Here is a 24,347-nt window from a genome sequence, read left to right on the forward strand (position 1 = left end):
TACAGAATCTAAGTTGAAATAGTCAGAGTAAAAACAACGTTTGTGTTTTTACACCGACTGGTCGGTGGTACGTCCATTGGACTGAACCATGTTTGAAAATGGGAAAAAGATCCTATACAACTTTTCTCGGCCGACTTCTTTTGATGTTACACTTGATATTTACACTGAATCTTTCATTTGTCTAACCTTAGAATAGATCAATGTTGGTTAGCCTCTACAGTTCCTGTATAAAAAATCATGTGGGACAATTTAAGTTCGTTCAACACTATCATGCTACACCAAAATATTAAAGATCATAATCCTGACCGCAAAAGTCCAAGTTTCGATTAAAAATCAATAGATTAATACAAATGGCTTCAACTGCCTCCGCTACTCATAAATTGTAATTCCAACATCACTTCATTGTTTAGGCCATTCGACAACCAAATTATATGTTCAATAGGGTCCCCGGGATTTGCTTTTACTATAAGCAAAACAAAGTAATTACAGAAATTACACACATCTAGCCCCTGTTTGGTACTCATTTTTGAAGCCAAAAATGCATTTTTTCCGTCACATCAGCACACAATTTTTGACTTCTACACTCTAATGGGAGACCCACGATATGATGTTTAAAATACATTTTCATCTAAAAAATGTGCACCAAACGAACTCCTACAAAAGTGTGAAGATCTATTTGCAATTACGAAATAATTGTGTCTAAAATCCTTGGAATGAGAATGAAAGAATCCTAAAGAGTCCATCTGGGTTATCAGCATGTACCTGGAGCAAAGATTACAATTGATAAGGAATATGAAGCACAGTGTTTCATGAATTGGGAATTCACAATTTTCTCCAATTATTGGATTTTTAAGGAGATGGAAATATTCAGGTGAAGATGCAACATACCCAATGACCAGCATCTTCAAGCACATGCATTTCAACTCCACCACCCTCCTCAACAGCTTGTTCCTCAGCAACATGAATCCTCTGCAAATCTTCCTTGGCCCACCTATGCAAACTCCTCTCTGCTTTTAGAAAATTAATATGAACGCCTCGAGGGACATCTTCCACAATTTTCCTGCATACATAAAAGAACAATAACGGTTCTTCAACTAAGTAAAATATGTCATATTTGATTAAAGTGAAAAAGGTTCTTTTTACACGATTCATTTTCACAAAAAACATGCTAGACTACTTAAATTAAATATACCAGAAACAGACAACAAAATCACTGGAGAACTGAGAATAGTCATATCAGTTTTTATCCAATACCAAGCCATATAAGATTTCTTTCTTTTCTTCTTGGTTCTTACTGGGGTGGGTCTGTGGGATGCAAACTTACCACATATTAGTATCCTCATAGGATTGATACATCTCAGCAATACCATTGAGATCAAACACCCAAGAGAAGCTTGAAGATGATGTCCCGTTGATACGATTCTGCCGAAGATTAGTTACCACCCACTGAGATGGAACGGCAGAGAAAAAATGAAATTAGAAGGAAAACCTAAACAATAAAAGCATGTTTGGGAGTTGTTTATAAATGATTTAAATTATAGATAGACAGAAATGAGTGGTGGATAAGTGGAAGTGGATAGCATTTGTGAGCCTAAAAAATATGTAGATAAAAAGTAGTTTGACGATTTATGAACAAATTATAAACAGGAGCCAAACATGCGCTAAGTTATAAGCATCAAATCCACCTCTGCAATGTTTGTATAGAAAAATGAAAAAGAAATTTAACAATGTTATCCAGTAAATATATCTTAATTCACCTGTGCTACATCCATTGAGAAGCCATCCTGAACAAGAGCATTTACAACATCCTTTTTGGAAGAGACCTTCCTTGAAGAATAAGTTCAAACATAAGGTGTAATTTTGTATCAAGTAATTAAACAATATCAATAGAGTTTCATAAAAGAGAAGCATAGAATCGGCAATCACCAATGGCATTAATTACAAAAACAACATTACAGTATAATTTCAAAAATAGAAATTAGCAACGTCAAGAGAGGTGGCGACCTTAAGTCTCAGACTAGGTATATATCTAAGCTTTTGTCTCATTCACACAATTGGCTGCTTTGCATACTTGAACTAGTAACCTTGAAATTATAAGTTTAAATCTATGCATTTCTAACTCATGTATAGTCCAACATGAAGCAAAAATAATTAAGATATCCAGAAAAATTTAGTAGCACAAATAAAATAACAGTGGCTTTGCAAAGCTTAATGGGGGAACAAAAGGAATAAAGGCGAAAGAATCCATAGTTACCTCAAGTGGCAATTTACTAAGGAAGGAGATAAGTTCAGCAGGATGGTCATCTCCATCTGCACCAGCTCTAACTTTTCCAGGAGTAGCATCTAAAAGCCAGACCTACAATGCCGATACGCATGAAAGCAGAAGGGAGAACAAGGAAACAAGAAGACCAAGAAATAATTACAGTGTAAACTAAAAACCCAAAAACATACATAATTTGACATGCGCAGAAGGGAGAACAAGGAAACAAGAAGACCAAGAAATAATGAAAATATAAACTGAAAACCCAAAAACATACATAATTCGAACAATCATCGACCTTACAAGTCAAAATCTCAAGAAATTTCACCGAGGCAACTGGAAATTTGGCAGCTAGTTTTAGGTTGATAATATTCAGTACAGGCAATTTACAGTGATCAACCTATCTTATCAACTTCCGAAATATGCAAATAATAAGAAATACAAAAACAATTTAAAGATTATTGAACTCTGCTTACTCGAACAGGTCGTGCAAGAGGTTTTGCAACCTGCTCCACCATGCTCAAGGCAACTGCAGAACAATAAGAGAGAAATTAAGCATACTGTACCAGTCTGACCCATAACATAGTTAAAATAATAACCAAAACATATGCATCAAAAATCATTAATTAATATATAACACACTTATTGACACTAGAATGGATATTAATTTACCTTTTCCACCAAAGCTGTGACCAACTACAACTCGAGGAGTTAACTTCAACTGCCCAAGCTAGTCGAAAGAATTAAAGAATTATGATTACATAAACAGAAGATAAGCAGGACAAACTTCAAGTTTGATTATATATATTATTCTCAATAATTCAGAGTTTTTTTATTTTTTTATTTTATTATTATTATTATTATTATTATTATTTTTTTTTTTTTGGAGTAGAATCTGGAGTTTGTCGTTTTTTCTTAGTGATTTCGAATAGAACAAGTATTCAAATGTAAGAGAATGGATAGGTATCTTGATTTCTAATATCTTAGTGTTGGTATATTCCTTTTATTTTATTAGAGGGGTTTCTCTTGATTGGATACAGAAAAAGAAGACCATCCCCTTTGTGCTTCACTATGTCTAGGTAAGTCTACGTTACATGCAATAGTACCTAGAATTACTACTGCAAAAATATATAAAAGATCATTGGACCATTCGGGTTCTCCATAATAAAAAATAGGGGCAGAAAATTTATAGAGAGAATGTTATTTGCTTTTTGACTCAGACCCGATGGTCACTCTATTTTATGTTACAACTGGAACTTCAAAACAGAAGCTATAATGCAATAAGCATTACACAAATGATTGATCATTTTCACTAATACTATGTCATAACTGCTACAAACCAAAAATTTAAGGAATTGCACTAAGAATTTTCCCTTTGCCCTTTTTCAGGGGAAGGGGTTGGCAGAGCCTGGGGGAAAGGAAGGCAATGGCAGCCAGAAGAAGTCCACAAAAAGGACCAAGGATGCAGGAACCAAAGTCTTAAATACCTATTCTGGTAGTGTCTGTATCATTACCAATCTTTTTGGAGGATTTTTTCAAGTATCTTCACTTTTTGACCACTGGGTATCTATTCCTTTAAGGATAAGTTTTAGTTGTAACTTCGTTCTGTTTGTTCTTTTACAGGAAAAATTATAATTGGAAGCATTATTTGTGATTTTCATTCTGGAGTGCAGCAATGGACTGCCAGATAAGAATAGTAGGTGTCCACATCTTTCTGTATCTTCTGGGGAAGATTCAATTGATATTTTGGTGTGAGATGAGTCTGAAAGGTCGGGAAACCAGTTTAGTTGGACACAGAAAGTGCTTGGTTCCCCCAAATTGGAGGATTTAGAGATTCACGTACTAGCTTCAAGACATCAAAGGCAGCTGAAGGAACACTGTGGGGTCCCCTCTTCTTTAAAGATGTCGAATCCCCATGACACCGCAGGTCCACCAGGAGAAACTGAGGCAACAAAAGCACTAATGAAGAGTGAGTTCTGGACTCATAATAATGTAGCAAAAAGAAATAATGTTTACTACAGCAAATCATGTCTAATAATAAAATTGCAAAAAGAAATATTTATCACAGCATATACAAGTTTGCAAAATGCACAGCTATTTAATATTACATAGCTCTACAAAATACTGAAAGGCGAAAGCAATATTCTTTAATTCACCATACATCCCTCTTTTTCCCTATATTTAAGGAAACGTGTTCACTACACCAATTTCCACTGGCTTTACAGTTATCACTCAGCAGTTAAGACTAAATTTCTTTTAAATAGTTTTCCTGCAAATGCTCCATCTGAACACAGAATCAGGATCCAGGACTGAAGGTTGATATAATGGCTCCGATTTCTTTTGCCATAATCTATTTGAAATATAGTTTTCATAGACTAGACACGTGAAAATTCCATTTCCAGATAATTAAAAGACAAACTGTAACACTAGAAGCTAAGGTCTATAAGGGGCTTACTAACCCATGATTAGCCATGTATCTTAAAAAATGTTTAAGCATTTAAATACTATATTCTTACTTCTAATACGATAAAACATAATGAAATAAACTTACTTTTAGTTGAGTAATGGAAGTAATGACATAAGCATAAACCTAGTGCAGCGTTGAGATACCTGCCACTTCGGAAACTCTTTGGCCAATCTCCTAGCAAAAGTTCCTGTTACATTTTATCATAATTAACAACAATAAAAAGTTGTAACTTATTCTACTTGAATTTAAAAGTAATGCAGATCTTTACCAACAATGTTGGTGCAAAACATGGTATGAAGGAACACCAAAGAATGTAGTAAAGGCACTAAGAGTTCCAACACCACCCGGTTAGAGGATAAGGTCCGCAAGAATCAGGTCTCTCACTCTCAAATTGTTGGTAACATACCATAAACAAGAATACAAAGCTACAGTTTCACTCTTCCCCTCCCAGTATCTACTTTGGTTTGAAGCTTCACGGTCTTAGGTCTTCCTCAGCCTAAACATCTCGGTGACCCATATGACCCAAAGGGTCTTTTTACACTTATTTTCTTATTCAACCAGAAAATGATTTCAAGCAAGCACATAGACTAAGTTCATCATCTTGTGAAAGAGGGAGCATTCCTGCTTGGCCCAAATAAAAATTGTTTGCAGGACCCACTAAAAACTTCGCTCAGAATTTTTTCTTCCCAATTTATCATCTTTTTCCAAAATAAGATCAATCTCTGAACTCTGAACAATTTTGCATTCCATGCCTCATTATGATGATAAACTTATTTTTCACCTAACAGTATATTGTGAGAGAGACACTGATAAAGAAAGATAAAATTCTCCATTAACATCATGCAAAGACATTGAACATCTACTCAAGGAATATTGATATTACAGGTTTCTTCTACATAAATTCATGACTAAATTATAGAGTAGGTACCTACCCCAGTTTTTCCTGCTACCTAGAATGCCATGAAGAAGAACAGCAGTAGGAGGCTCAGGTGCTGATTTGTCCAAGATGTAACTCCACCTCACCTGAGCACCAAAAGTTCACAGGAAAGTCCATATACAAAATAAAATACCAATGATAAAGTAAACGTGGAAAGAATAAGCAAATATAGATCACTCTGCAATTTAAGGCTCGTGCAGATTAATCATTAATTTAATACAGGAAGCTTCATTTAGCAATATGTAACTACTTCAGTCATTCTAATACTCTCCTGCATATATATACAATGACTGATGCTACTGCAAGAAAAGAATTATCCACTTTCTGTTTTGTCCCAAGAAATATCATTAGAGAAGCCATATCAATTTTTAACTAAGTGTATGTGCTCGTCAAAATGTTAAATGTAAAGTAATGACAAATCCTTATCTAATTTTTCTGCATTCATTACATTAGATAGAAATCTCATATATTTTCAAGAAATGGATAAAAGGAAAACAGCATGGTGGTCTATATGATAATAAGATTCCCATTACAAATGCGTTTTAGTACCCGCAAAATTGAAAAATGACAAAATGACAACTTCAACCTCAGCTTCAGATGACCAAATGTAAGTTATGATTTTTTTTATAACTGGTATCCACCATCACCATTGTATCTAACATATAATGATTAGATAAATTTTAGTTCATATCTGTCACCGTTCAAGAAGTCCAATTAAGATAAAGATTGGTCTAGATAACAAATTAGTGTACTAAACAGCCTTTACAGAAGAACAAAGTGTTCTATTTCCAATTTATACTTTCAGCAAAGAATGAGGTCTCCAGAAAAGGGATAAATCCAAAACTGACGACCTCGGTTATAAACTACAATCATCTGTAACTGGAATAAATGGAAACATGGGACTCACATCTGCTCCTTGAACAAGATCATAAGCCTGCATAAATTAGCAGTTTATATGGCGTTAGATTATATTTTTTTTGATAAAAAAATGTAAGATGAAAATGCGTTTTGATTACCAAAATGTCAGCAGGCTTTAGGACAATACTCCTACTAGTAAGCCTCTCATCCACCAATGACATCTGAATAATTGGACTCGTGTACGCCTTTTTTGAGTTATTTAAAGATACCTGAGCAATGCAAATTAAGACATTAATACTACAGTTAACATAAGAATTTCCAACTTGAAATGCCAAGACGAAGCTAACTAGAACACATTTTAGGTTTAAATTCCGAGCTCGGACTCATCACGCCTCACTTGTAGAAACAGTTATAGTAAACGGAGTTCATTTTAAAACAGTACATAGACAATACTTTGGCAGGTGAAGCTTCCAAACTTCAGAGAAGTGTGTGGATGTGTAAAATATAATACTCGCATCCGAATTTCCAGGTCTAGTTATCAAAATTGAAAATTTAGGGGCTCATTTGAGGGTTAATGCACCTTCTAGGACCTTATAGCAAACTTATCATAAGCGCTAAATCCCACATGTTTTTGATAAAAATTCGTGGTCAAACACTTACATAGAAAATTCTTGATTTATGCTTGATTGATTGACCAAACATAAGATAATATGTAGTGTGAATGCATAAATGTAGGTATGATGGAGAGATTCTTGCTCATTTCATAAATTTCAAGAGACAAATTCCACCATCATGAAATTTTCCTTAAAGATGCATGTCTAATCTTCTCCTATTTAAACCCCTCATTCACATTCACATACTACCACTCACTAGTATATTTTTTTTAGTCCAAATAATATACACATACACATTCATAAGCCAAGGTGGAAACTATAGATGGATCAAGTCTCTATTATTCTTTCATTCAAATTTCATTGTAAGTACGCTGACTATGTTGAATTATTGTTATGTTATGAATTTCAAGAAAATTATTATGGGTCTCATATGCTATGATATGATTATGATTATTTTAAAGGGACCAGAGTTTAATAGCACTACACATAAGAATTCTTACCACCTATGTTCGGTAAATTCTTATGTCTCCATTATGCTGATTATGATTATTATGCTCTTTTAAGTTATATACAATAATAATTCATGACGTACTTATTAAGATTTTATAAATCTAACCCTATGATAATTCCACCTTTCAGGCAACTGATGGTTCGAAGCAGTCAACGTGAATATGGCAATGAGGCTAGAATTAATAAATTGTGTTGTGTTTAAAACACAACTTTGAATTTCAAATTTAATTGTTATGTTAGAATTATTTTCTTTCTTTCATTTTTCGCAGCTACATGATACAACCAAAACTTATTTACTCATTGAAGAAAAAATAAAAATTATTTCATGTTCTTATTTTAGTTCTTATGAAAGAATTAGGTTTTATTCAGTGACTCTCGAATAGTCAAGGATTCGGGCCGTCACATTTGGCGTCAGAGCTAAGAGTTTTCAAATTGGTTCTGTAGACTTAACATATATATTTTCAAAATTTTGAGCTTTAAGAATTTTCTGAATTTTTTTTTTATTTTTTTTTTATTTTTTATGAAAATGCATTTTAGAATTGATTTATTTAGTTGAGCTTTATTATAAATAGACTAATAGCTTTAGTCCAAGAATCGGTTTGGATCCAATGATTATGATGAATTTTTCGAAAACAAGTTGATATTTAAAATGAGATTTTAAGTTGTTCTAAGTCACTAGCCACTATGCCATTCTCTATGTCTCGACTTCCCTGAATCGGGTATGTATGCACTTTAAATATTCATGTCATTTCACTTATGAAAGCATGTTTATTACGTAAAATAGCAATCATGAATATCATGACAAAAGAAGAATATAGTTGCAATTTATTTAGACTTGTTATGCATAAAAGTCAATAAAAATATAAAATTTTGTATGTTATAAGTGTTTACTATTACGTTATTGATAGAAGATCTTAGATTTTATACTAATGTAGAAACCATGAAATATATAGATGGTAGCTATGTGATTTTAAATGCATGTTAAGTTTAATGGAAATGATTCAACTAGAGGTTAAGTTTACGATAATATAGAATCACATATTATATGAATTAGATTAATAATGAATCCACGTACGATAATTCATCCATTTATCACTACCTTTGTAAAAAAAAGGGTAAAACTGTGGATGGTTATTAATATGTTTTCCTAAAAAATTTCAACTCTTGGTACAATTATTCATCACTTTATCACTACCTTTGTAAAAAAAAAAAATAAATAAATAATAATAAATAAATAAAAATTGTGGATGATTATTGATACGTTCCCTTAAAAATTCTAACTCTGGTATAATAACTGATTCTTTTACCACTACCCCGTGTGTAAAAAATAATAATAATAATAATAATAAAAATAAAAAATTGAAAAGTTCTTTTGGAAAGAAAAGTAATTACGTTCCTTTCTTTTTAATAGATGGTGAGTGGACAAGGTCAAATCAGTCGAATTGAGAGGCGCAATCATTTTACTTGGTTGCATAGGAATTACAAGAGAAACCCGAACCATGATTTGCTACAGCACTTAGATGCCATGGAAAAGATTTACCGAGGGGCAAAGGCGAATGGATATCAATTTCATATGGATGAGATCGTGTATCACCTTGACTGAACCCTTACTCCTTATTGGAGGCAATTTATCAAGGGAATCGAAGAGACCTTCAACTACCAGACCTCTCCTGATTTATTACTTCGATGCATGAGGGAAGGGTGGAGGGTGAATCGTGAAGATGTTGGAGATACCAATAAGATGCCAGATTATGAACCTAATCCAGGCAATGTCATAACAATACTTGAGGTTGACTATGAGGAAAATTATGTTGAAGAAGACCCAAGTGAAGAATACAACCCCGCATCGTATTCCGCGATTGATCCGAAACCAAATCTTGAGGAAAAAGAAAGGGAGGGGACTGGGAAGAACTATTAGATGATGCCTAGTTGACTTTACCTTTTTCAATTTTTGAATTTCAGTTGTTTGGACACTGAGTATACTCGTTGGTTCGTTATTTACGTGAACTTATGAATATTTATGAATAAAAGCATGCCATTACTTTATGTTTCATATCCTCAATTTAACTTAACTCTAAATAATTATTATCATTTAATTAGAAGTACTAACAATAACAATGACCAAAATTAAGAGTCCGCACAACCTGTTCAGTCTCAGTCTAATACGATTGACCCACAGTTTGCCCAGCAATTTTTCGCTATGATGCAAACTTTTGTGCAAGCTACGATGCCGCCACCACCTCCTCAACAGCCAACACCATCATCTTATCCGCCACCTCAACTAGAACAACAGCACGAAGTTACCCTCGACACTAGGAGCATTGTTGCTGTGGTTGAGCAGTTAAGGAAGCAGCATCCTCCTATCTTTCATGGTAGTACGGACCCCTTGGAAGCGGAGGACTGGCTGGTGGGTATGGAGAGAATTTTTGAACTCATTAACTGCCCGAGACCTAGAAGGGTGATATGTGCAACCTTTATGCTACGTAAAGGCGCTAGACGGTGGTGGGACACCACTGCTACATCAAGGGCTCCTGGTCATGTTTGGATGTGGGATGAATTCAAGGAGGCCTTTCTGAAAGGGTACTACCCCACGAGTATTCGAAATCGAAAGGAGGTTGAGTTCCTCACTTTGACTCAGGGCTCAATGACGTTGATCGAGTACGAGCAAAAGTTTGAAGAGTTGGCTCATTATGCCCTTGAGTTTGTGGATACAGAAGACAAGAAGGCAAGACGTTTTGAGTAGGGTCTGAGAGATTATTTGAAACGGATTGTCATAGTGCTTCAGCTTGAAAACTATCATGATGTGTTGGTAATGGCACAATTGGCAGATTTCGAGAACCATACTAGTGGGGAGGAAAAGCAGCTTAATGGACAGTCAGAGAAGCGAAAGTGGGTGGATAATAAGGGTAAAAGGAAACAAGATTATGCCAAAAAGAGCAGAGGAAATTCAGCGAAAGATGGTAACAAGAGTTACCCATGCTGTGGAAAATGTCAGAAGCATCATCAGGGAGCTTGCCTTTTGGGGACGAATTCATATTTTCGATGTGGAGGACAAGGACACATGGCTCAGTATTGCCCAAAGTATGGGAGCAACCAGCAGGGGAACAACCAACATATACAGGGCCATGCACCAGGAGGACATGCTAGGGTTTATACACTGGCAAGGCAGGAGAAGGATCAGAATTGAAATGTCTTGGCAGGTAAAGTCCTCATATCCGACTTACTAGCCTATGTATTGATAGATTCTGGTGCAATTCACTCCTTTATGGCCCTTAAGTTTCTATGTAAACTGGATGTTATGGTTGAATATGCACAATTCCCTTTAGTAGTAAAGATGCCCACTGGGGATATAGTGAATATTAATCAAATAGTTAGAACAGCAAGAGTAGAAATTGCTGGTAAATCATTGGAGACGGAATTGTATTTATTATATATGGACGAGTTTGATGTGATTCTTGGAATGGATTGGCTATCCAAGAATCATGCGATAATTCGTTATTTTGAAAAAAATGTGATTTTTCAAAGACCGGAGGAAGAGAGATTTCGATTATCTATGGCTGGAGGTGGAACCTTACCCCGCACCTTGTCTGCATTGAAAGCCCGACAAGTAGTACCATTAGAAATCACTACGGGATTCCTGATGTCAGTAATAATTAAGGAAGAGAACAATAGATTAACTGTTGACGAGGTTAGGGTGATATGTGAATATCCAGAAGTCTTCCCCGAGGAGTTGCCGGGTATGCCGCTAGAACGAGAGGTAGAATTCAAAATTGACCTTACTCTCGGCTCAGCACCCCTCTCTAAAACCCCGTATAGAATGGCACCCAAAGAATTACAAGAATTGAAGGCACGGGTGGAGGAATTATTGGACAGAGGTTTTATCCGACCCAGTGTATCTCCATTGGGGGGGCACCGGTGCTATTTGTTAAAAAGAATGATGAATCGATGAGGATGTGCATCGATTACATAGAATTGAATAGAATCACTATCAAGAATAAGTATCCTCTTCCCAGGATTGAGGATTTGTTTGATCAGCTCAGAGGTGCAGTGGTATTTTCCAAAATCGATTTAAGGTCTGGATATCATCAATTGAGAATCAAAGCTAGTGATATCTCTAAGACCGCTTTTAGAACTCGGTACGGACACTACGAATTCTTAGTTATGCCATTTGGACTAACTAATGTTCCTGGAGTCTTTATGGATTTGATGAACCGCGTTTTCCCCAAGTATATGGATCAGTTTGTTATCGTGTTCATCGATGAAATCCTAATCTACCCAAGGAGTAATGAGGACATGAATAGCATTTAAGGATTGTGTTGGAGGTTTTGAAGAAGGAGGAACTCTATGCCAAGTTCAAAAAGTGTGAGTTTTGGCTGGAGCGGGTAGCATTCCTTGGACACATTGTCACAGCCCGAGAAATAGAGGTGGACCCTAGTAAAGTGGAGGCAGTGTTGAATTGGTCAAGGCCAACCAATGTAGGAGAAATTCACAGTTTCTTAGGCTTAGCAGGATACTATCGAAGGTTCATTAAAGGATTTTCCAAAATACCAGGACCGTCGACACAATTAACACGCAAGGGTGTGAAGTTTGAGTGGACAGAGAAGTGTGAATAGAGCTTTAAGGAATTAAAACAAAAGCTAATATATGCCCCAGTGTTAATCATACCAACGGGTCAGATGGTTTTGTAATCTATAGTGATGCTTCGAAACAAGGTTTGGGATGTGTCTTGATGCAGCATGGAAAGTGATTGCCTATGCATCCAGACAATTAAAACTACATGAACAAAACTACCCCACGCACGACCTAGAACTTGCCGCGGTAATTCATGCATTAAAAATTTGGAGGCATTATCTTTATGGAGGTAAATGTAACATTTATACGGACCACAAAAGCCTCAAGTACATCTTCACCCAGAAGGAATTGAATATGAGAGAAGGTGGCTTGAGTTAATTAAGGATTACGATTGCGAAATTCATTATCACCCAGGCAAGGTGAATGTGGTAGCTAATGCCTTGAGTCGGAAAACGGCAGGTCAATTAGCTATGTTGACTACGCAAGAACCACTATGGAGAGAATTTGAGAGATTGAATCTCAGAGTTGTCACCACTTAACCAGGTGTAGCCGCTCGAGTAGCAGCTCTCTCTATCCGACCCACACTCCGTGACAGAATTAAACGACATCAAAAGGGTGATCAGTCCTTTGAGTACATCAAGTCTGAAATTAACTCAGAAAAGTGGAAGGATTTCACCATAGCTGAAAATGAAGCATTATATCATCAAGGGCGGATGTGTGTACCAAATTTCGAAGAATTGAAAAGAGAGATTCTAGAGGAGGCTCACTCCTCTCCTTATTCAGTGCACCCGGGAAGTACAAAGATATACAAGGATTTGAAGGCAATATTTTGGTGGGAAGGCATGAAGAAGGATATAACTGAGTATGTCCAGAAATATTTGGTGTGTCAGCAAGTGAAAGCCGAACACCAGCGACCATCAGGGTTACTTGAACCATTGGAGGTCCCAGAGTGGAAGTGGGAGCATGTGACTATGGACTTTGTGATTGGCTTTCCAAGGTCAGCAAGAGGTCACGATGCTATTTGGGTCATAGTGGATCGACTTACCAAATCAGTTCATTTCTTGCCTGTTCAGATGACGTTTACTATGGACCAGTTCGCGCAGTTATATGTGAATGAGATAGTAAGGTTACATAGTGTGCCTGTTTCTATTGTATCGGATAGAGACCCAAGGTTCACGTTGAACTTTTGGAAAAGTCTACACCGAGCTATAGGAACTGAACTAAAGTTTAGTACGGCATTCCATCCTCAGACGGATGGGCTATCTGAGTGGACAATTCAAACATTGGAAGACATGCTTTGGACATGTATCCTCAAGTTTGGGAGACAATGGGAGAAGCATTTACCTTTAGTTGAATTCTCATACAACAATAGTTACCACACCTCAATTAACATGACACCATACAACGCATTATATGGGAGAAAGTGTAGATCACCAGTTCATTGGGATGAAGTCGGTGAGCGAAAGATTTTGGGCCAGAAATTATTGAGCAAACAGTGCATGCAATTGAAAAGATTCGCTTCAGCATAAAAAGTGCTCAGGATGGATAAAAGAGTTATGCTGATAAAAAGAGAGAGAGTCTGGAAGTTGGTGATAAGGTATTCCTCAAAGTAGCACCGATGAAAGGAGTGCTACGTTTTGGCAAGAAGGGTAAGTTGCAACCAAGGTTTATTGGTCCGTTTGAGATCTTGGAACGTATTGGGAATGTCGCATATCAATTAGCGTTACCTCCCGAACTTTCAGCTATACATGACATCTTCCATGTGTCAATACTTAGAAAGTACGTCCCCGATCGAGGCCATGTGATCAACCATCAGTCTATTGAATTACAGAGAGGTTTAAGCTATGAAGAAGTGCCAATAAGAATTGTTAATAAAAAATTTCAAGCCCTTCGGAACAAAGTGATCCCACTAGTAAAAGTACAATGGCGAAATCACTCGGCTGAAGAGGCCACGTGGGAGCGAGAGGTGGAGATGCGGGCAAAGTACCCATAATTCTTCGATGAATTTCAAGGTAAATTTCAAGGATGAAATTTATTTTTAGGAGGGTAAATTATGATACCCGCATTCGAATTTCCACGTGTAATTATCAAAATTGAAAATCTAGGGGCTCATTTGAGGGTTAATCCACCTTCGAGAACCTTGTAGCAAACTTACCATAAGTGCTAAATCCCACATGTTTTTGATAAAAAATTTTGGTCGAACGCTTACATAGAAAATTCTTGATTTATACTTGATTGATTGACCAAACATAAGGTAAAATTCTTGATTTATGCTTGATTGACCAAACATAAGGTAATGTGTAGTGTGAATGCATAAATGTAGGAATGATGGAAAGATTCTTGCTCATTTCATAAATTTCAAGGGACAAATTCCACCATCATGAAATTTTCCTTAAAGATACATGTCTAATCTTCTTTTATTGAAACCCCTCATTTACATTCACATGCTGCCACTCACTAGTATATATTTTTTAGTCCAAATAATATACACATACACATTCATAAGCCGAGGTGGAAATTGTAGAGGGATCAAGTCTCTATTATTCTTTCATTCAAATTTCACTGTAAGTACGCTGCCTATGTTGAATTATTGTTATGTTATGAATTTCAAAAAAATTATTATGGGTCTCATATGCAATGATATGATTATGATTATATTAAGGGGACCGGAGTTTAGTAGCGTTACACATAAAAATTCTTACCACCTATGTTCGGTAAATTCTTATGTCTCCATTATGCTTATTATGATTATTATGCTCTCTTAAGTTATACACAATAATAATTCATAGCGTGCTTATTGAGATTTTATAAATCTCACTCTATAATAATTCCCCCTTTCAAGTAACTGATGGTTCGAGGCAGTCAACGTGGAGATAGCACTGAGGCTAGGATTAATAAATTGTGTTGTGTTTAAAACACAACTTTGAATTTTAAATTTAATTGTTATGTTAGAATTATTTTCTTTCTTTCATTTTTCGCAGCTACATGATAAAATCAAAATTTATTTACTCATTGAAGAAAAAAGAAAAATTATTTCATGTATGAAAAAATTAAGTTTTATTTAGTAACTCTCGAATAGTCAAGGATTCGGCCGTCACATAAAACTTTCTGCATTGCTCATAAAGTTGGATAGCAGATTAAAGATGCTATGATTTGCTATATAATTAATATTAAATAAATTTGCCTTAATTACATTGTCACCATTTTACCATGTTATGAAAGCTATTAAAAGTCCTAAAACTAATAATAAATTGCCATGCAATTAAACTTCATATAGATACTCACATTCAAACAACTAAAACAGCATAGTCTCATAAACTGTTTCTTCTTGTGTCATACGGAGTTACAAGGAAAGCAAGATAAATCACCAAAACATGAAAGTACAGCTATAAATAGCATAAATAATCCATAAAGATTCATATGTACTTGTAAGTTGTGACTGCTAGTTTCATTTTTCTTTTAGTACCTCATTGAAAGGCCTCAAGATCTTGGGTTTTACGGCTCTCTGATTGATCGACGACGTTAAACCAAGCCGATTCTCCGATCCCAGTGTAGCTCGAAATTCACCGTGCTGGAACAGCGTATGAAAATTGGAAATGGCCGACATTTTAATTCAATAATCCTGCACAATTAATTTAATTATCAAAGAATAGAGGCAATATAAATCGTGGAATTGAGGAGGTGAATTCAGGAGCAATATTGAGAATACGGCGGAGACACCGAGGCTTTCAAACTGTCCTAGTCTAATTATTTCTCTCTGTCCGTCTGTGTGTATCCGCCAAAGAAAGGGAATAGAGAACTGAAAGCACGTGAGCAATTATGTGGGCGGAGGCTGGTCGGCGGCGTCAATGTCAATTGACGTAAAAGCCCATGATCGCGCACCAAAACTTGTTAGTGGTGCCCTGTCTTCAACGCGTCCAAATGACATTTGGTTTAGGAAAGGAAAGCGGGCATACGGCCGAGTAGAATTTAGCCCCCGTTTGTTTTATATAATTTGCCCATTAAAATGAAAAATATAATCGTTATTCATTACATCAAATTATCATATTTGACTTTCTATCTTTTGTATGGGATCATAACAACTATATTTTTCATTCTTATTTTTATATTAATGTGTACCAAATGGAAGAAAAACCAGTTGATTCAATTTCAAAAATATTTTTATTTTAATATTGATAGAAGATACTATTGATGAATAGCATTATTCTAAGTAGAAAGTGAACATATTGGAAATTGATGAGTTAATTGTTCCAATTGTTACTAGACTTATGTTCATATTTTTTATTGGTCACTGAACTTTAAAATATCGAGTTTTGATCGTTGAACTTAGGTCCATGTCTTTGGTTGGCCACCGAATTTTAAAATGTCGAGTTTTGGTTACTAAACTTTGAAAAATATCGAATTTTGGTCACTGAACTTAAGTATATGTCTTCGATTGCTCACTGAACTTTAAAGTGTCGAGTTTTAGCCACTGAACTTTGAAAAATGTTATACATGACTTATTGAACTTTGAAAAATATTAACATTACTCACTGAACTTTGAAAAATATTGTACATTATTCACTGTAAACTCGATATTTTTCAAATTTCAATAGTTATCCTAGTAAGTAACGTACGGTATATTTCAAAATTCAGTGATGAAAACTCGACATTTTAAACTTCAGTAAACCATCAAAGACATGAACCTAAATTCAGTGACTAAAACTTAATATTTTTCTAAGTTCAGTGACCAAAACTCGACATTTTAAAGTTCAGTAACCAATCAAAGACATGAACCTAAATTAATGATCAAAACTCGATATTTTTCAAAGTTCAGTAGCTAAAACTCAACATTTTAAAATTCAATAGCCAATTAAAGAATTGAATTTAAATTCAATGACCCTTGAAACGATTAACTCGAAATAGATTGAGTTCGACTATTTATTCATTAAACAAAGTTTACCATCGGACGAATTGTTTACATGCAAGATTTGAAAAATGAAAGTACAAATCTACTTCCTTTACGCTCTTAATTTGTAGAGTTTCCAATAATTTTTTGAGTATGTTGACAATTAACTCTTGAATGAATTTGGGACATGAATCTCAAATCATTTCAAGGCTTTAACTCCATCTCACAGTTGCATTATTAATGGGGAGAAGGGGGGAATAAGAGAGAAATTGAAAGGACGATAAACTTAAAATTGTTTTAACCAAAAACTGCCGTCACAGCAAATACAAATCGTCGAAACATCCATTATGCATAAATAAAGTACGGCTAAACAATATGAAAACGAAGTAACAATCCCTTCACATAACATAGCATTACTGAAAGAGCTTGTTTTGAAACCAAAACTGTCTTGAAAATAACTCTTGAATCCCTAATAATCCTCCCTCAACGATTGGCCTTGGCCACCCTCTCGATCTCATCCTTCTTCTTGATAGCATAGCTGCATCCCAAAACGACGGTGTTACCGTACAGAGTACAATAATAAAGAAATGACAGATGGAAAAAAGATGTTCCAACACAATAATACAAGCATATCATCGTTAGAATGGCAAATGGATTACAAAAGGGAAACCCTTTCTCACCTGTTAGAAGACCCTTTGGCAGCATTGATGAGTTCATCAGCGAGGCATTCTGCTATGGTTTTGATATTTCTGAAAGCACTCTCCCTAGCACCAGTTGTAAGAAGATATACAGCTTGATTAACGCGGCGAAGAGGAGATATATCAACAGCTTGACGTCTCACAACACCAGCAGAACCAATCCTGGTTGCATCTTCTCTTGGTCCACTGCAGAGTAAACAATGTTAAACACTGAAAATGTAAAGTATTAATCATACTGGCATTAAAATTTCAATTCCAAAAAGGCCAACGCTTGTGTAAAAAAAGAATGTTAGCTTGCTCTTAGCATAATGTGATTAATCATATGAATAAATAATAATGATACCGACAACATTACTATGCTTCATTATTATCATTATCGAATCTATGAACTAAACAACAGGACCTTTCACATTTTGAATTCCGGAATTAATTTGAATGACAGTAAAAAGGGTACTCGTAAAAGAGAATTGTTGGACAAGATACACATAATTATCATAGATCTTCGAAATCAAGAGAGTAGGACTATAGAGTTTTTCTGCATACCTGTTGATCACAGCATCAACAATAACTTGAATTGGGTTCTGGTCCGTCAGCAAGTGAATAATTTCCATAGCATGCTTAATAATACGGACAGCCATCAATTTCTTTCCATTGTTACGACCGTGCATCATCAGTGAATTGGTCAGCCTCTCAACAATTGGGCACTGAGCCTTTCTGAATCGCTTGGCTTGGTACCTGCCAGCAGTGTGAGGCATGAAGGTCGGATGCTTGGCAGCAGTTGCAGTGATGTAATCCTCAACGGAAATGTCACTGATCTGTAAAACAAACAAATATTCATTCGTTAATTGTCATACAAGTTTACAGGTCTAAACCATTAACTAGGGTCATTAATTAGCATATGATCAATTACAATGTATATATCATGAACCTTTTCATACCTCTAAAACTATAATTACATACATCAAAAACAAAGTCTCATGTCACACATTTACCTGACAAAACTACAATGACGCATTTCAATGTATAAGTAATTAAGTATTAAAAAAACTTTTGGTATAAAACCAAAGTGAAAGCAGAAACAAACGAAATGATTCACTCAATATTTAATCATAATAAGTTCATATCAAATTAAGGTGCTTGTAATTTAATTTAAGCTAAATGGGCAACTAGACTATAACAAAATGGAATTTTGCTGCATGTTTTAATGTCCATCACACATTTCAAGTTCTTTAAGTAATAACTACAGAAATGAGGAGCAACATATTTTTCTTCTTATCGATGATAATTCCAATTTTGTGACAAAATGATTTAAGCTAAAGATGACGGATCATCATATAGTATTGTTAATAGAGTTATAATTTAAACTTAGTACTGTCTTTTGAATTCTTAATCTCAAATATTGAGCCCCACAAAAAGAACATCAGGATTTCTATTATTAAGCTATAATAAACATATAAAAAAGGCATCTAATTGAATATAATTCGAAAATTCCAAATATTGAATCGGAACCCTACGAAAACACATTCCATAAAATTCTAATATTTTCGGGATTATAAACCATTGATTATAAATCTCATATCCAGAAAAATAAAAATATAAGCAGTGAAATAATTTCGCCTCTGATAAATCTCAAATCCACAACGACAATAATAGAAAATACAAATACAATAATAAAATATGTTTCCATCAAATCTAATAACATGAGTTTAGGTTTAAAAAAGGTTAGAAGTATTAGGAATAGAAGTAAAACCTGAACTTCATCGTATCTCCAGCGATTGAAAAGCAAAACTTCACTGTGAACCCTGTCCTGTGGCTCCTGTCCGGCTACCGCAACAGCACTCTCCATTTTTTCCCAAGATCTGTGTTTACTTGTGTTCTCTGGGGGTGGAGGCGGGTGCTGCACGAAATTGTGGTAAGAGAGACATTAGAGGAGAAAAAGGAAGTTAAATACGAAAGAAACCCTAGCTGGAGTGTGGTTTAGTGGTGTTTTGACAAAAATATCCTATCCATCGATCGAAAATTACTTTTTCCAGACGGGTCCTGGAGTTTCCGCAATTTGCAAGTTACTCCATATAATTTCAAAAAAATGCATCGTAATTCCCACATCTATAGATCTTCTTGCAACATAGTCCCCGATTATTTTAGAATGACAATATTGTTTTGAACATTTTAGTGTTTCATCTATTTAAATCATGAACATGTATTATTCCTTTATTTTTTTATTAATATAAAATATAAATAATTGACATCATACCCTTCATCATGAACCTCTACCGCAAAACTAGCCTTTCCTTCATAATACATTTTTCCACATCCAATCCACTTGACTGTATGATATGCAAAACCATATTTCCCAATTTAATATAGTTAGATGCTTCATCTTGTTGATCGCAAGGATTATGAGAGATGTCTTTGTCATGAGATGATATAACACGGCGATATATGACTCACTTTTCAAATTTGATAAGGATGACTTGTCAATGAGATTGTTTCTTCCATCGATTGATAGAAAGCATGACATGTTCTTGGGATAATTATGGGAATCATCTCTACGGGCTTCCAAGTACTGTGTGTCAATGCTGTCCACATTAGTTCGACCCGTGAAAGCTATGAAGGTATTCATTATGCTAAGAATTGTATGTTATTGACAAATCCATATGAACTTGAGAAATTTCTTCAAATGATCCACATGCAAAAAATTATGGAGCCAACATTTAGACGGGGAATCGCTTTGCCAAACAACGATTTAAAAGGATAGGAGACCAAATAAGTTCTAAAATACTTGGGAGAAACATGGAATCACTTCTACTCGGGCTTCCAAGTACTGGATGCGAATGCAATTCACATTAGTCCGATCTGTAAAAACTATGAGGTATTCATTATACTGAGAATTGCATGTTATTGGCAACTCCATATGAACTAGAGAAATTTCTCCGAATGATCCACGTGCAAAAAATTATGAAGCCAACATTTTTGTGGAGAATTGCTTTGCCATGCACGGATTTAAAAGGGATGGGCCCAAATAAGTTCTAAAATGCATACCTGCAATACAGTATACAACATACAATCTGAGATACCTGCAATACAGTATACAACATACAATCTGAGATGAGAGCAACACCCACACTTTTGTTTGTTTGAAAATCAATATAGCAGTAGTTCCGCTAATTCTCAATAAGAAAGGGAGACGTCAAATAAAAATATTTTTATGCAATTACTCGAGATTTTTTATAATAGACCAGCCATTCCCTACTCCTTAACAAGAAATAAAAACCTTCCATGAAAGCTTTCTTATACAATTATCCGAGACTTTTGATAATAACTAGCCATTCAACTGAAGGAAACCACAACTAAAGAAAAAGAGCTTATAGAGAATGAGGAATTAATCGTAACAAAGCATTGACATTCAATGAAGTCGGAATTATCATGCAATCCTCCAACTTTATTGTTTGCTCTAAAATAGATTTTGTGATTAAAGCAAATGAAGAAGTAGAAATATTTATAGTTGAATTTGAGTCACGTTGTATAGGGAGTCATACTTTTTTACTTGTAAAGTCAAAATTTGGAGGACATTCGAAACATGGTGTAAAGTTATCTTACACAAACTAAGGAAAGACTCCTAAACCCTATTCAAAGAATTGAGAAAATGATTTTATAAAAAATCACACCAGAATAAACAAGCATTTATTAGGAAGCAAGTCAATTTTTGGAATATTTTTCATATTTTTTAACAACATTAAAAAGAAGAAAAAATGTTTTTTAAATTTACATTTTCTGTTTTTTTTTTTTTTTTAAGTTCAAGGTCATTAACTGGGGTACAAAAGTCGAAAGAAATAAGTTAGCATTTACTCCATATGATTATACTGCTATTAATTTTTGTCACCCCTTTTCATGGTTGATAGAAATATTCTGAACAAAAGAAAATGTGATGAAATTAGAGATGTCAACGAGTCGAATCGAGTCGGCTCGAGAGCTGAAACTCGAGTAAAACATAGCAGGCTTTTCTCGAGCTCGAGCTGAGCCAAGCAAAAGCTCAGCTAGAAAAATACGGCTCGGCTCGGGCCTTTACGAGCCAAAACGAACCGGCTCGGGGTTTTTTTTTTTTTTTTTTTTTGGTTTTTTCTGAACAATGTTTATCTAATTTTATGACATTTTTCAAAAAAAATCACTTTTCATAAAGTTCATGTTTCGTCCCAATTTTTTAAAATTGATTGTTACTTAAATTCATTTTTAACCATATATTTACAGGATCAACTTCTAATTACAAATTTTATCAACTTTTATAAAGATTAACTAAAATTTTACTTTTTAACCAAACCAAATAGGAGTAAATTATATTTTCAAAAATCTACTTCAATCAAGCTCTCTCGATATATTAAAATAGTTATAGTTGAATATTTTTAAAAGGTTTAACCACGTTACAAATGTAACTTAAATTTAAAGAATTTAAAAATTACATCATTTATACGAATTACAAATTAAATAAAAGTTACAACTTACAAAATTGCGTAATTTATACGAATAACAAATTAAATAAAAGTTACAAGTTACAACTCTCGTCCTTTTTCTGGGCTTGGGACTGGTTACAATCAACGTAGGAGGAGTTAAAATTGTACACGAATAAAACATTTCGTGTACAATTTTTCTTGAAATAAGTAAGTTTAAAAATTACATTTTTTTAAAAAAATTATTAATTTAAAAACTTACAACATCCTATGTTTGGATCTGCTGCAACTCTTCGATCATTATACTGTCAACATGATCTTGAATACGTAATTTCACACATTCTCAATCCTTTAAGCATATTAAAGCTCTCAATATATCTTCTTTTAGTCTTGATTGTTTATCTGATAAAATTCGACCACCTAAACAGAATGCAGCCTCCGATGCTACCGTAAACACCGGAGGTGTTAGTAGATCACGTGCAATTTTTGATACAATTGGATATTGCTTTCGTTACACCTCCACCAATTTAGAAGACTAAATTCCTGTAATTCTTTTGGTTGTAAAATACTACGAACATCCATGCACATATACCTAGCTAACTCAGAATGAATTTCAAGATTTGTACTACCGACACTGATCGCTCTAGATATTGATGAACTAGAACTAGAACTAAATGAAGGAACGCTTGTATTGCTTTCCAAATAATTCTATAAATTATTTGAATTTGTTGAAATATTTCTTGAAAAAGAATATTGGGAAGTAGAACTACCCTGACCTGTATTTTCAGCATAGTAATTATACATTTCACATAAAAGAGATTCTATATGTACATGTGATAATTCTACATTCAAATAATTTGATTTCCTTTTACAATAGCTTTTGTGCCAGTTAAATTAAATTAAGAGTTCATTATTGAAGCTAAAAAAAATAAAGAGGGTAACTCTTCCCAATATTTAAGAAATTTTAACTACATAGAGCAGACTACATCAGAAAAAAGTGACAAATTCTTGTATTTTTGAAATGCTTGTGAAATGTAGAAAAAATGTTGTAAAACAAGTGAAGATGTAAGGTAATAAACACCGCTACATTCCTTTGTATCATCGAAAAAAGGTTGTAAGATTTTTTTCATGTAAAATGCAATAGACCATTCCCAATCTTCCAAATGATGTTCGGGTCCGAGTGTATGCCTACCATTATAATATAATGAAATCACTTTATCGTAATTTTCACACGAATGTAACATAAGATATGTAGAGTTCCATCTGTGTTACATCAGTGGCAAATGATTTCTCCTGTAATCCATACTCTGTACATAAACTGTTAAATACTTGCTTTCTTAATGTAACACGGTAATAAAATTTATTACTTGTCTAATTTTATCTAAAAGTGAACTTATATTCTAATTCAACTTTTACAATCAAATTGACAATATGTCATACATAACGTTGACGAAAAGATAAATTTCCAAATATGGGGTTAAGATCAATAATAAATCTTTCAACAACAATTTTGTTCACCACAATATTATCAAAAGTAAAACTTCGAACTATATCTTGTATACCATATTCGTGTATGATATCTTTTAAAACCATGTATATGTTAGTGGAATTATAGGGAAAATCTACACACCTGAATGCAATAATCATTTTATGTAAAAGCTACAGGTGATCAATATAATGATCTATAGCAGCAATATAACATTTTCTATTACTACCGGTCTATAAATCAAAGATAAAACGATATAACACTATTAAAACCTTTTAGACCTTCAATAGCAACTTGTTTTCTTTTGTTATATAATTTTATAGTATCCAAACAAAAAGTATTTCTACAATAAGAAAAATACCTGGGTTGGAGATATTTCTGCACGACCTAGGTAAATTGTACCGAGTCTGTCATTGTAAGCGGCATCTTTGCTGCGGCCACGTATGTATCCATTCCTTCACGAAATCTTTCTTGTGAATATACAAAAAGAGTAGAACCAGAACGTCAAACACTAGTTTGGTCTGTTTCGAGTCGAAATCGATTGGTTTCGCTTTGCAACTCCTTAATGCGTGTCTATTCAAATGTGTTGTGCTCGAGTCGGGCTTCCAACTA

At 34.5% G+C, this 24,347-nt stretch overlaps 2 protein-coding genes across 4 annotated transcripts; both read right to left on the minus strand.

The window, feature by feature from the left end:
• Positions 1-302: 302 nt before the first annotated feature.
• On the minus strand, positions 303-16,173 carry LOC111394408 (protein ABHD11). Of its 3 annotated transcripts, none has more exons than XM_023020214.1 (14): positions 15,928-16,173; positions 15,685-15,840; positions 6,681-6,791; positions 6,572-6,598; positions 5,660-5,750; positions 4,871-4,914; positions 4,104-4,202; positions 2,933-2,990; positions 2,737-2,789; positions 2,255-2,356; positions 1,758-1,823; positions 1,325-1,446; positions 889-1,060; positions 303-762 (listed from the first exon to the last, which is right to left on the minus strand). In XM_023020214.1, the coding sequence occupies exons 2-14, from the start codon at positions 15,823-15,825 to the stop codon at positions 700-702; spliced, it is 1,149 nt and encodes a 382-aa protein (XP_022875982.1). In that variant the 5' UTR covers positions 15,826-15,840; positions 15,928-16,173; the 3' UTR covers positions 303-699. The 3 variants fall into 3 exon arrangements, with proteins under 3 accessions (XP_022875982.1, XP_022875983.1, XP_022875980.1); XM_023020215.1 differs by having other exon boundaries at positions 303-502; positions 657-762; positions 15,685-16,173; XM_023020212.1 differs by having other exon boundaries at positions 15,685-16,173.
• Positions 16,174-17,375: 1,202 nt separating this feature from the next.
• LOC111394409 (40S ribosomal protein S5) lies at positions 17,376-19,769 on the minus strand. Its single transcript, XM_023020216.1, has 4 exons — positions 19,555-19,769; positions 18,348-18,619; positions 17,787-17,990; positions 17,376-17,644 (listed from the first exon to the last, which is right to left on the minus strand). The coding sequence occupies exons 1-4, from the start codon at positions 19,648-19,650 to the stop codon at positions 17,590-17,592; spliced, it is 627 nt and encodes a 208-aa protein (XP_022875984.1). The 5' UTR covers positions 19,651-19,769; the 3' UTR covers positions 17,376-17,589.
• Positions 19,770-24,347: the final 4,578 nt, after the last annotated feature.

The sequence above is a fragment of the Olea europaea genome, chromosome 5 (assembly GCF_002742605.1).
Source record: "Olea europaea var. sylvestris chromosome 5, O_europaea_v1, whole genome shotgun sequence".
In the NCBI taxonomy this organism is placed as follows: domain Eukaryota; kingdom Viridiplantae; phylum Streptophyta; class Magnoliopsida; order Lamiales; family Oleaceae; genus Olea; species Olea europaea.

Excerpts from the sequence above, each read along its gene's own strand:
- LOC111394408 (XM_023020214.1), bottom strand. The coding sequence starts at position 15,825 with ATGTCGGCCATTTCCAATTTTCATACGCTGTTCCAGCACGGTGAATTT. Across the intron at positions 6,792-15,684 it reads TCTTGAGGCCTTTCAATGAG|GTATCTTTAAATAACTCAAA; the intron begins GTACTAAAAGAA and ends TGCATTGCTCAG. Across the intron at positions 763-888 it reads TTGAAGATGCTGGTCATTGG|GTACATGCTGATAACCCAGA; the intron begins GTATGTTGCATC and ends TCTTTGCTCCAG.
- LOC111394409 (XM_023020216.1), bottom strand. The coding sequence starts at position 19,650 with ATGGAGAGTGCTGTTGCGGTAGCCGGACAGGAGCCACAGGACAGGGTT. Across the intron at positions 18,620-19,554 it reads GGAGATACGATGAAGTTCAG|ATCAGTGACATTTCCGTTGA; the intron begins GTTTTACTTCTA and ends TTTGTTTTACAG. Across the intron at positions 17,645-17,786 it reads GCCAAAGGGTCTTCTAACAG|CTATGCTATCAAGAAGAAGG; the intron begins GTGAGAAAGGGT and ends TTTGGGATGCAG.